Source organism: Larimichthys crocea, chromosome I (assembly GCF_000972845.2).
Source record: "Larimichthys crocea isolate SSNF chromosome I, L_crocea_2.0, whole genome shotgun sequence".
NCBI classification, from domain to species: Eukaryota; Metazoa; Chordata; class Actinopteri; family Sciaenidae; genus Larimichthys; species Larimichthys crocea.
The window spans coordinates 37,492,878-37,506,314 of NC_040011.1; the positions used below are offsets into that span (position 1 = coordinate 37,492,878).

Below are 13,437 nucleotides of genomic sequence, written 5' to 3' on the forward strand. Positions count from 1 at the left end.
GTATCTTCACCAGGTAAGACTATTTTCATTTGCTTTATTACTAACTAGCACAAAGACTTGTGACAAAATGCTACATAATGAATTGATGGTGATATAGTTAGACATGATCAGTTAGTTGAAAGATGCTCAATGGCAGAACAGAAAAAAATACAATGGAAAGCTATGTTTGAGAATAACAGAGAATACCAAAATCTGAATTAATAACTGAGAAAATCAAAAACAATGCCTGTCTTTTGGGAACTCTGTTCAGTCTGTTAGTTATGGATGAAATGCATACACATGAAAACACCTGCTGCTTATTAGTCATAGAGCACTAAAGTACTCTGCTGCGTCTCTTGATACTGTCACACAACAGCAATAGGTCAGGCCACTTATGACCAGGTGCTTAAAAGAACTTCAATTTAGTTTTAGTATTTTCACTTAGTAGATGCCTCTCTCTCAGTGCTGATATCTTCTGCATATGTGCAGTTTATACTCTATTATCTATAACTCCTGCTGTATTCTGGAAAATCTCTTTTTGTGACGCTTCCTGTTATATATAGACATATTTGTGGATCTTATTATAATGCTTTACACCATGTGTGTATACAGTGCATCCTTATCCATCCATATACAAGAAAGGTGTATATATAAAAAACTTTATTTTATATTTTATGTTATTTTTTCCAATTTCTAGTATTTTTGTATTTCATTTTTATTTATGAGTAATTTTCTTTTCTACCTTGTGTACTGTGAGCTGCTATAACAAGAGAATGTCCCTAGTGTGAGGACAATAAAGTCTATCTTATCTATTTTTCTTATCTTATTTTATCTAATCTTACTTTATCTTATCTTATCTTATTTGACCATGACAAATAAAGTGTTGACAAATAAATCAACCAAGATTAAAACAGAATTCAAAATTTTTCCTTTGGCTGACTTGTAATTGCACATTATGCTTAATTTCTGGAAAATGTATATGCATGCATGTATACATTCATATATGATATGCTCTCTGTGTTGTTTCAGTAAAAGTTCAGTCTGACGATACTATGGCAACATTAGATGGGTTTCCAGCCAGTTTCTATGGTGAACCAGGAGTGTTAGGGATATTAGCCAATGGGATCAGTGCATTCATCGTACTTCTACAGAACTTTAATACAGCACACACTGGCAAAGCACCAGTGGGAGTGGAGAACATACTTGCAGGTAAAACCTTTAGAAAACTGTATAAAAAAAAGACAAATAAAATATAATGTACAATTGTCTTAGTAATTTAAATTCCATGTTTTTTTATAGGTGTTCATCTCATCCTGATTGGTGGTCTAAGCCAACTGGTGGCCGGACTGCTATCCTTTAGAAAATATGATCATCTGAGTGCCACTTCCTTCATTGGCTATGCTGCTTTGTGGGGCAGTTATGGTGCCACCCGAATCTACTTTGGTGCCTTAGATGACACTCCTTCAGCAGCGATGAACAATTTGTCTACTGACATAATAAGCAACACATCTTCAAATGCCACCACTGAGATCCCAGTTTGCTATTTATGCCTTTCTGTAAGCGAGTCAGCAATTGCTGGTCTGGTTCCCTATATCCTTCTGTCCTTCCTCCTAGCCTTCTGCTCTGCCACAGTCAACTATATCATGCCTTTTGTCTTTGGGGCCATCACAGCCACCTTAGTCTTTGAAGCAGTGGCTCTGGTGGCAAGCGACTGGGCTCGTGTGGTTTCTGGTATTCTGGAGTTGCTCATTCTGATTTTTGCCATCTATGGTTCAGCTGCACTGCTTGTCAAAGGTCTGACTCAACGTTTAGTCCTCAAAGGCTTTGGTACACCCCTGTTTAATGTTCTCCTGCTAGGAACCACCAACTCAACAAATGCCCAGAGCATTGGCCAAGAAAAGAAGAAAAACACAAAATATGCAGAGCCCATGGCCTTGGGTTTCTTCTGTGACACTATTGCCTCCTTCATCTTTGCTTTTTACAGCTTTGGCTACATGAAGTCCTTTGGGTTAGGATCTGCATGGGTTTCAATCATCATAGCTGCCCAGTTGCTCTCCAGCTACTATGCCCTACTGCGCCAAGACTGCTACTACACCACAAAGTTTGGTCTTCATGCCACATACTGGCTGATCAAGACTTGGGATGAGTTTGTGCTATCTGCTCTAGTTGTGGAAGATGTTAGAGTGGTCTCAGGGAGGGAAGCGATGGTGGGAGATTGGCTCTTTGTTGCAGCAGGCCTAGTGCTCTGTGTGGGAAGCCTGAACACAGATGTCCTGGAACTGATCCACAACATGCTGTTTGTACTGCTCACAGTGGCAACAATCCCCCAGATCCCTCTCCATGGATACTACATCTTCTTTGGTATAGCTTGCTCCCTGTTCACAGCAGTCTCCCTGTATGGTACCTTCACACGTCTTATTAACACCATAGCAGAGAAGTCTCTAATCCCTGTAGGACCACAGCCCATCTCCACAGACCAGTTGAAAAAGGCTTTAAGCTGCAACAGGTCCAAGGAGGGGGATCAAAAATTGCCCCAAACTGACCGGGCTTCAGATGCCCTATTCTATCTTTCAAATGGGGTTGCAGCTCTTTCAGCTCTTCATACAAGTTTATCCAATACAAATCCTGCGTTCCTTCATTTGACTGTCCCTTGGGTCCTTATCGCTGGAGCCATCATCCAGGCCTATGTCAGTCGGCTGCAAGTGATGGAAGGTGGCCGTTTTGGGTCTGTCATCTCATCCATCTATGTAGTAGTATGGGCAACCTGGACCTGGTTTAGGTTTGCAGGTATGTTAGTACAAATTTGTGTTTAAATTGAGCATATTTCTGACTGAATTATGCAGAATTCTGATCTGAAGTTTATTTTTTCTAGGTGACCTGCTTCAGTTTTCCACAGATGCAACCTACGCTTTTACAGCGGGAGCCATTGCTTTCTTGGTCATTAATGGTTTCCTTATACTGATTGGTAAGGTTCACAAAATTATTGTTTTATACAAAAAGAAGAAAAAATAATTTTTGAGTGTGTTTTCATCTTCCATTGTTTTTTGTCAGCTGCCTACAGGAACCTGGTTTTGCTGTGTCTAACAGTAGTCATGGAAGTCGTTCTGGTCTGTTTCCTGCTTTCCACTCTGCAGCGACTGCCGTATCAATTAGAAAGTAAGTGCAGACAAAGACTCATTGTGAGTACATTTGTTAAATCTAGAAATGCACTTAAATTGAAATCAAATCTGTCAAACAAAAAATCCATCTTCTTACTGAAACATTGTGAACACATTTTCTCTACAGTGGCCATGCTTGCACTGGTTTCAATAATTTGCATATATGGATTTCTTGCGTCATTGGTGAACTGCATCTTCTCACAGAGACTGCTACCTATGGGCCCTCCGTTAATAAAGGTAACCGATTAATAGATTCTTCTTTTGCATTATGCTGTCAATTCTATAGGGGTCTGTCATATTCATGAAAACTTCCCTTCCTCCGTGATCTTTTTCAGGAGAAAATGAAGCAGGACTCTGCTCCGGAGCTACCCTGTCCTGTGGCTAATTCACGAGTCACCAGTGGTCTCATGAAAATCGCTAAACTTCTGGAGGAAGGGGGAGTATGTGGTGTTCCCACAGACACTGTGTATGCCCTGGCTGCCTCCTGCAAGAATCCACAGGCTATAGAGAAAATCTACAATATTAAAGTAAGAACTGAAAATAAGTTGGAAGTGTAGTATAACATTGTTAAATACAACTTCAACATTTTGTCCTTAATATGAAACTCATGTACCTCTTATCTGTGGCTCCATCCAGGATAGACCAGCAGAGAAGCCCATCTGTATTTGCATTTCTAACGTGGAGCAGCTGGTGGCAGCCAAGCCTCCCTTCAGTCCTCTGCTCTGGGAGTTTATGAGGAATGTATATCCAGGAGGCATCAGCTGCATCGTCAGCAAAGGGGACTGGCTGTTCAGACTAGGTAAGCAGTTTAAACGTTGGGTTAATGGACTCGCTAACTCTTACCTTATCTTATCTTATATGAAAAAAAAAATATTCACCTCAACTCTTAATTTATCTCATGGAGGTGTGGGACCAGCTTATGACCGTGTTGGTACCAAGGAGAGCATCATGATCCGTGTCCCTGACCACACGGTGACTGGCCACCTGTGTGACATCACTGGACCCATTGCTATTACCTCAGCCAATCCCAGCGGAGAGCCAGACAGCACCCACCACACCATGGTCATCAAGTAAGTGTCTCTTCACAGACCTCACTGTACTCTAGATTGGTATCTTGAGTAGCAGAGTGACAGATGCGTTGTTTATTGTCTATCACAGTATATAGGTAATGGGTGGAAACTACACGCACATTTACTCACACACCTTCTCCTACGATTTCTTTTACCACAGTCGACTGGGACACAAGATCCAAGGAGTTCTGTGTGATGGAGACTCAAATGAAGTTGTTGCTTCCACTATAGTCAACTGCCTGAAGATCGATGAAGGTAAAACACAAAAGTATTCCAACTACATTCTTTCTTTTTTTTATGTGTTTTAACATGAACTTTCTAACTCAAGCCTGTCATACTCTTTTTCACAGGGATCATCACCATTGTGAGGGAAGGCTGTGTCCCTGCAGTAAAAGTCAGACAGATCTTTGACAGAGTGAAAAGCACTATGGTGTGATTGTCTCATACCTCATTTCTCTCTTTCATACCTGGTTCCCTACAAGATTGGCTTCTTCAGCTCCCCCATTTTCATTCAACAATCTCAGGAACACTTTATGAACAATATGGGAAGACTGTGTGGAAGGTTGTGTGTGTATATATATAACTGTATAACTGTAACTCTTTTTCTTTTAATTTCTTTCTTTTTTCTTTTTTGCAAATGTTATTTTATTTTAAAATATATTTCTGACAAAAACAAAATTGTAACAACTGTGATTTAGTAAAATTAGAAGCATATCAAAATATCTTTATGAAATTACTTGTAAATGGTTAATAATTCTATAAATATGTATTTATTCATTTAAATTATACTGTCAATTTTGCACTTATGCACTTTGTACTTATGCTAATTTTAATGGACGAACACAAAACTCTCGGGTTCCTATACTGTATGTATTTAAAGTATCTTGTCTTGAATAAATCTGTGAACATAAACAACAAACTTTAATGATGTTGTGTAATATATGTGTCCTAAAAGAAAAATAATGTCACCAATAATACAGATTCATATTTTAGGAACATTTAATAAACACTAAACCTAACAATAACCCTTCAATAGTTGACAACTGAGAGGTGACAGGAAGAAAACAGTAGAAAGAAAGGGGGGGAAATGAGATGCAACAAAAGATTCCAGCTGTAGCTTATTCAAGGATGTAGTGATCAGTATCAGAATCAGAATCAGAATCAGAAATACTTTAATAATCCCAGTTTAGTTACAATACTCCAGTATAAGTAAAACAAGTAATCATCAATTACAAATAAATATAAATATATAAATACATAAATATATACATATAAACTATATATATATATCTATATCTATAAAAGTAAATGTCTGTGTATATGTCAGCTGAGGGTGGCATTATAGAGATTAATGACCGCAGGCAGGAATGATTTCCTGTGTCGCTCTGTGGTGCATTTCAGAGAGAGGAGTCTGCTGCTGAAGGAGCTCCTCTGCAGAGCCAGTGTGTCATAGAGAGGGTGAGAGACATTGTCCAATATGGAATAAAGCTTGGACAGCATCCTCCTCTCTGCCACGGTCTTCAGAGTGTCCAGAGTGTCCTCCCCCACTACATCACCAGCTCTCCTGACCAGTTTGTTAAGTCTGTTGGTGTCTGCGATCTTCAGCCCACTGCCCCAACATGTGGCAGCAAAGAAGATCGCACTGGCCACAGACTCATAAAACATCCTTAGCATTGTCTGGCAGATGTTAAAGGACCTCAGCCTCCTTAGGAAAAAGAGTCGGCTTTGGCCCTTTTTGTAGACAGCCTCTGTGTTTCTAGTCCAGTCCAATTTTTTATTCAAGTACACCCCCAGGTACTTATACTCCTCAACACTATCCACAGTGACCCCCTGTATGGAAACAGGGGTCACTGGTGTTTTCACCCTCCTCAGATCCACTATTAGTTCCTTCGTCTTTGTCACAGATGGATCAGCTCAGTCCAAGTGACAAAGTTGCCCACAACAGCTACTGTATATTCACTTTCATCACCCTTTTCAATAGGTTAAATAGTAACATATAAATAGTAACATGGTACCCTATTTAGTACATACAGAGCATGTAAGTATGTGTCTCAATCACTAGGCTACCAGGTTGTTTGCTTTATATTTATGTCAAAGAAATTTATGTCCAAACTGTTCCCGATTATATTCACTTAACAAGATTATTTTTTTCCACTAGCACAATAGTCTATGAGTCTCACCAATAAAATCTTGGTTGCCGTGACCAATAAGGTGGCCATAAAGAAATATCCTTAGGTTTTTTCCACTAGCACAATAATTATGTCTTGGTTGTGCTAACCATTAGGCAACAATACGGAAATATTCTTGGAAACTCAGTGGAATCATTGGAAACCAACAATAAAATCTGGGCTGTCCTAACTGCAGATTAAACAATAAAATGTCGATCATTCTCTGTTGGTTCACGTCAATGACGATCCTTCATGCACACCAAAGTTTGTCATGGAGTTCCACAAGATTCTGTACTAGGGCCACTTCTATTTAATTTATATATGCTTCCTTGAGGGAACAAAGTATATGAACAACATTAACACTAAGGAGAGCTGGCATAAGTTTAAAGTCAATTTTAATTCATAAATTATGTCATTATGCTAATTTAGTTTAACCATGGTTTAGTTTAGCTTTATGTCTTATTTTGTAAGTCAAGGTCCAGATAAGGCTACAATCCTGAAAGAGAGTCAGTCTGAATTTTTAAGGTGTGATTACAGAATGATGGAGAAATTCTATAAATAGTAATTCTTTTGAAGGAACCTCACTTTTTAGACTTTTTCTGAGGAAAGTGTGCTTCTGATGTCATAGTGCAGCAGATAAGGTTAGACATCTGATCTTTTGTTGTCCGTCAACTTCCTTGATGGGTGGTATGTTACTGAGGAACTTTACCCAAAGAGATTACACCATCCTTACACAATGTGTGGCAGACAAGATACAATGGCAGTCACAAGGAAGTGACTTGGAAAAAAATTAAGTAAACATCAATGACAGTAAAAAGAATGTACAGCGCATGAGTAACATCATCCGGAGGTTTCCAAAGCACCATCATGAAGTCTTAATATAATTTGAACAGATGAGTGTTAAAATAAATTCACCCTCAGTACAGTTGGCATGAACGGGAAAATTAGCTACAGAGACCAAAACTGTAAACATGTTTATTTCTGCTGTGAAGAAGAGCAACAAGCAGCTGCTAGTTGTAGTTTTTGACTCTTCCGCATTGGCTTCATTTCTCAGCCCCTGAGGTTGACACTTGGTAAACATCTATTCTATAGAAGAATTGACTCTAGATATACCACAGCTCAACATGTTTAAGACAACAAAAAGTGTTTAAATTTGAAACTTAATGAGAAAGCAAAATATTGACAAAATATCTCATTATTTTGTGTGGTCTCATGTTTAAAGACATGCCATTGTTTAAAGAACAAATATAGGCCCATGATTAAACAGAAACCATTGCTATTGCAAGGAGTTTAAAAACTAGGTATGGTGAATTACTTAAATCACTTAAGCAGCATTATAAAACGTCATTTGGTGTATTGTTTTTTCATGAACTTCCTGAAGGGAATTACTGAAGGAAGCATAGATTTCCAAGAATAACATGCTCAGTAATTTTCTGGTGACTTCCTGGCTCAACCCCTTTTCAGTGTAGAGTCTGTCAGAGCTCTCTCTGACTAATCCAACTTCATCTCTCTCTCTCTCTATGAGGCTTGGTGGAGATGTCTCACCTGGCTTAACAGATTGTTGTCAACCCTCTAGACCCCATAGCGCCTGTTCTATATTATGTATACTATGTATATGTAGATAAATAAATTTGTCATCGATAACCGAGAATATACACCGCTATCATCATTGTGGATTTCTATTGTAAATCTAAAAACCGTCTTATAAAAGCTGTAAGATTGTGTTGTGAGAGAGATCCTGACCCACCGTACATAGTGGAAAGGCATGAATACATTATGATTTCAAGTGTTTTGCTCACATCACATAATCACTATTAATAAACAGTAGTCTTACTGCAAGAGAAAGATGATATTTTCTGGGGGGCAGTTTACCGATACTGCCAAAACTGGGTTGCACTGACTTTTACACATAAAGTAAAAAATCTTTTCTCATACACATTGCCAACAACATCAGTTTTGAATAAAAAAAAGCCACAAATGTCATATATTTGGCATCAAATAAAGAGAGACATTTTTTGTTTGTTATTTTTTATTAATAAAAACAACTTGCTCATTTTAGTGAGTAAGGACTCTCATGTATGTAAATGGGGTGCCCAAAATATTAGAAACAACTCTCAATATATGCAGTCCAGTACACTACACTAATGCAAACTACAACCTCAATTGTAAACATATAATAGTTAAATTAATACCTCTCTGACAGTGTTAACAAAAACTGAAGTATTATAAAGTAGAGTTTATAGTAGCTGTATTGGTCACATTGGATTATATGGTGTATATTTTCAGTGTGTAAATCTAGGATCTAGGATCTATACCACAAACTATGGAAAAGGTGTAATAAGCAAAGGTTTTAGCCCTTTTTCAGTCAGTATTTTTTGCTTTGATTTTATTTGATTGTATAAGATAAAATATATATTGTAATGCCTCTTTTAGGAACAGGTTACTATAGCGCCTATAATTTATCAGGTATTATCAATTGGGCTGGTGATGTTTACAGTTAAACAGTTTAAAACCACTGCTAATTGCCAAACATTATGTTATTTACTTTTTGATTGCACTGTGACACACCCGCCTCTCCCTCAGTAAGACTAATCCAGGAGAATAAACAACTGCAATCACAAGAAAACATTGTAAAACATTTTATTGGTTTCTTTGGCACTTTGACCACAGGGAGAAGTCCCAGCATCTGGGTTTGCCACTCCAGACCTCAGCTATGCCTACTTTTGGATTTCCATCTAGGAGTGTCACAAGAAGCTAAGGTTGGCCCATGAGGAATTGATTCAGAGTCTCCCTGGTGCATTTTTTCCTGGGTGCTATAGTCATTTGCAGACTGTGTGTAGGGTTTCTTGGGGCTAATGGCAGCAGTAGTCCAAAAATTTCTTTCTATGTGCCCAGGACAGGGTTGCCACCTTAGCCTGCCACTGTACCCATGGACACAGCCACAGGCCAGGATGCCCACAGGCTGTTGCTGACCCTCCACTGGTGGTAGTATGGGTGCTTGAGCTGGAGAATCAAGTAGCTGGCTGCTTTTTCAGAGGAGGCCTAAGCCCAGGTGAATGGAGACTCCACCCAAGGGTGGTAGCAGACATCTGACAAAGATGTTTCCTGGAGAGGAGCATGTTTGCAGCTGTGTGTACATGGGGACTAAGGTTAAAATTTAGACCAGCACAAAGGACACTGCAATGGGTCAAGGTATCTCATTATCATCAGATCCTGTCCCATCTCTTGGTTGCAAAATCTGTGGTTGATGTTAATCCCAGATACACACTCCTCATTCCATGCATCACTCTATACCCATCTAGGGCTGTCACGATTAGTCGATTAGTCACGATTATGTCGTCGAACAAAATCGTCGACAACTAATTTAGTTAGTTAGTTAGTTTATATGCCCAAAATTATTTAAAGAGAATGTTTTTATTCAAGCAGGTGTTATTGTCATAATATTCTAGTCTGGAGACACAGATGTCTGTTTACGCAGATTGGAACGTCAACAGCAAGCTATCTATTATGTCTAAGAAGACAGCAATAGGTCTCTTCGACCCTGGCCACCACAGTGTTGAGATAGACTGGCACCTACTATTCTCAACCAAAGCCAAACAACTAATACTGCTGAGGACCTCAAGGCCCACACGTGACCTTGTGTAACCTGAGGATAGAAAATTCCATAACAAGCAGTGCTTGACACCTCTGCCTTCTTGGTCAACAGGTGACTGCAACACGTACGATTTATCAGGTGTACCCACTTGGGCTAGTAGAGTTTTCAGATATGCAGCCATACAGTTTTAGACCACTGCCAAACACTGTGTTATTTACTTTTTGATTGCACACCTCTTTTACTTTGCGTGTGTGAAAAATAAACAATGGTAATGAAAGTAAAATGTACACTGGTTGCTGGGAATGATCAGTTGCAAAACTGAAACAATGTACCATCCTCACGCCACCATTAGGTGTGAACCCACCCTTAAATTATCAATTATGATAATAAATGTAAGCTGGCCGCTGGAGCAAGAGGGTGGTGTGTGTTGACACCTCTACCTCCTTGGTAAACAAGTGACACCTACATTTTATCAGGTGTTGCAAGGTGATGCACCTACCTCTCATATTGGCGTCACCTAGGGACTGTAGCTCTTGGGGTTGATGGCAGCAGTGGTTCAAATGGTTCCACTGGCCCATTCTTTACATGTACCTAGTACAGAGATGCTTCCTGAGCCTGTATCGATGGACCAAGGCTATAGCTAGCCCACTGCTGGTGGGGGCACATGTGCAATCCTGACAGGGGGAGCAGGTTGACAACTAGTTGTCGGATGTGTAATTGATTGGCTATGGTGCAGGGCATTAGGACAGAGGACTTGGAGACCGCTGAAGCAGCAGGTGGGCTTCCTAGCACATCGTTGAGATAAAGCTGAGGACAGCCCAAATCTCTTTATGGAAATTGCATCTTCAGCGTTTCTATGTGCTGCTGAGGATTGACAGTGTGATTGCAGCAGCCTACATCCACAGGGAGGGGGGCCTTGGCCCACTGTAGGTGTGTGGGTGCCATGGGACCTCCCATTCTCGGGGCATCTACTTTCACAGGCCCAAGAGATTATGTTTCACCCCTTTATCTAGGAACTTAAGCTTTGGGGCTTGCCCCTGAAAAGACTTAGGGTCTGCAACATATGTAACACATAGCGGTGCAGACACTTTAAGGAGTAGGGCTCCATCTATCTGTGGGCCTTAGGAGATCCTATTTTTTCTGATGGTTGTAAGGCAATTGCAAGTTTTTATGAAGTAACAGTCACAAGAAGTCCATTGTGTTGGTCAGTGAAATGAGCACTGGGGCTTAGGTCCCCTTGCAGTTGCGCATGAGCTATGATTGTGAGTGTCTCTATGACATCTACCTGTCAAGGCAGTACAGATGCCTAGGTTGGCAGTGGTAGGAATCTGGTGTCACCTTTTTTACCCTTTAATTTTTATACACCTACAATACATAGACACAAACTCAAGGAGCAAAGATTTATACACTCAACGGTTTCTTGTTTATAAATTGTGTAAATGTTAGAAAAGTTGTTGAAGCCAAATACTTAATGACTTAATGAACAATTTAATTATATTAAACAATAATAGTTTGTTTTGCTGCCCCCAGAATTCCGTCGTATTAAACTGAATTTATCACCAGTAACTACAGGTGTAACATGGACAATAATGTTGTAAATGCATAACTTTAAAAACAGTTATGATTGGTTAATATGTCCTGGCAATCAGGACTACATTCTGCAGTTACATTTCCAGATTACAGATTTTACCATGATTCCACAGTGAGCTGCCTACTAAATAATCACACTACATTTTATATCAAATTAAAATGTCTAGACCGTTTGAGATTTTGTTGTTAGAGCAGGAGAGCATTGCGTGACACCTCTGCCTTCTTGATAAACAGGTTACTGCAGTGCCTATGTTTTATCAGATTTTTCAGTTTGGGCTGGTGAGTTTGCAGGTATACAGCCATATGATTGCATGGTGTTGTGCCTGCCTCTCGTTTTTTGTGTGGACAATCTTTGGAGAACAATCAACTGTTATCAAAGGAAAACACTGTGACTCACTGGTTGCCTGGGCACATGAAACATGAATGCATACAACATCCTGTACTTTGGAACCACAAGGATTGCTATATACCACAACACAAGGATTTCTTTTTTAGATATAGATCATCTAACAGCTGTTAAATGGATTATCTGAATTTAGATTCCCAACCTTAAAAAAGACAGAGTGACAAAAGAGACAGATAAACAAGATTAAAATATTATAACAAAGATGTATGCATATATATATATATATATATATATATACCAGAGAGGCGAGCAACCTCCATCTGGCCCTCTGCACTCTGCACTCTGTAGTGCTTTGTGTGCACTGTAGACACATTTTTGAGTTTTAAAAACCAAACCATTTTTTTCCAAACTACATTTTCTGACCTACTTTTTATTGTAATTGATGGACCAAGAAGAAGTGATCACTCAATGGTCACTACAAACAAGCAAAGTATAAATAGAGAAATGAATTCATTCATTACAACCTTTGTGATTCCATGAAATTGAACGATATATGTTATTTCAGGGTTTCTATGTTAAATCCATGCATACCCACATAATTGTTTTTTTTTTTTCATTTTCAATTGGTCTGGCTAATTATACTGGCTATGTATAACTTTATGAACTAATATCATTAAAAGTTGAATTTTCCTGCCCTAAAATGCAAAGTGATTAAAATTCTGCATACACTCACACAGTCTTGAGAAGAGGTCTAATTCGCTACATGATTGTGATTATGCACCTTACATTCGTGATGGTTATGTGTCTTTTCCGGGTAGTGACCAGAAAGCCGCTGTTGTTTGTATGAGTCTGTTCTCCATATTATCCCCAGTAACAAACACAGGTAGTTTCTTTCTGTTTAGGGGAATTGGTATGCAATTATTGTCTGCTTCTTTGCATTGCTTAGTCTATAGTATAGGGTGAAGTCACCATGGGACTGGCCTTTGTTACCCATTCCAGGAGTGGCAGTCCTTTTGGGGAATGATGTGGCTGGTTTCAGAGTATGGCGTGGTTTTCTTCAATAAAAGAGGTATTTCCAGCAAGTTAAAGCTATTTCAGGGGATTGTTTTGCTGACATTTGTAGTGCATCCAAGCTCTGTTAAACGCCTGGCCTGGGAAAGTTTGCTGCAACCACAGTAACTTACCTGGGTAAGGTGGTTAGTTATTGTTTCCTGTAACGGTAAATGTGAAGGTCACTGAGATGTTTCCTCCTCCCAAACAATGCAAGAGTTCACCCAGTTTCTGGGAATAGGATGTTATGATTAAGTGTTTTGTGAATATTTCTCAGCAGTAGCTGCGCCATCTGCCCTAGTTAGGCCAAAGATCATGTTTCATTAATTAGATGGTTCTCAAAAAGTTGTTGATGATGTTAAAGCTCTTCGTACTGGTGCTCCAGTGCTTGCAGACTCATGTATTCAGCTTGAAGTTAATGGCAGCAATATGTGGTATCGAGAGGCGAGTCAGGTATTTCAGGTTTAATTTCTACCAATTT

At 39.3% G+C, this 13,437-nt stretch overlaps 2 protein-coding genes across 2 annotated transcripts; both read left to right on the forward strand.

The window, feature by feature from the left end:
* The first annotated feature begins 1,031 nt into the window (after positions 1-1,031).
* LOC109140007 (uncharacterized) lies at positions 1,032-2,161 on the forward strand. Its single transcript, XM_027283030.1, has 3 exons — positions 1,032-1,188; positions 1,279-2,104; positions 2,146-2,161. The coding sequence occupies exons 1-3, from the start codon at positions 1,032-1,034 to the stop codon at positions 2,159-2,161; spliced, it is 999 nt and encodes a 332-aa protein (XP_027138831.1).
* LOC104938759 (uncharacterized) lies at positions 2,100-4,810 on the forward strand. Its single transcript, XM_010755205.3, has 9 exons — positions 2,100-2,766; positions 2,852-2,944; positions 3,031-3,135; positions 3,265-3,374; positions 3,473-3,664; positions 3,774-3,936; positions 4,042-4,207; positions 4,368-4,462; positions 4,558-4,810. Exons 1-9 carry the CDS (start codon positions 2,184-2,186, stop codon positions 4,641-4,643), a joined length of 1,593 nt encoding a protein of 530 aa, XP_010753507.3. The 5' UTR covers positions 2,100-2,183; the 3' UTR covers positions 4,644-4,810.
* The last annotated feature ends 8,627 nt before the right edge of the window (positions 4,811-13,437 follow it).

Coding starts and splice junctions, on each gene's coding strand:
- LOC109140007 (XM_027283030.1), top strand. CDS start 1,032: ATGGCAACATTAGATGGGTTTCCAGCCAGTTTCTATGGTGAACCAGGA. Junction 1,189..1,278: donor AGTGGAGAACATACTTGCAG/GTAAAACCTTTA, acceptor GTTTTTTTATAG/GTGTTCATCTCATCCTGATT.
- LOC104938759 (XM_010755205.3), top strand. CDS start 2,184: ATGGTGGGAGATTGGCTCTTTGTTGCAGCAGGCCTAGTGCTCTGTGTG. Junction 4,208..4,367: donor CACCACACCATGGTCATCAA/GTAAGTGTCTCT, acceptor CTTTTACCACAG/TCGACTGGGACACAAGATCC. Junction 4,463..4,557: donor CTGCCTGAAGATCGATGAAG/GTAAAACACAAA, acceptor TCTTTTTCACAG/GGATCATCACCATTGTGAGG.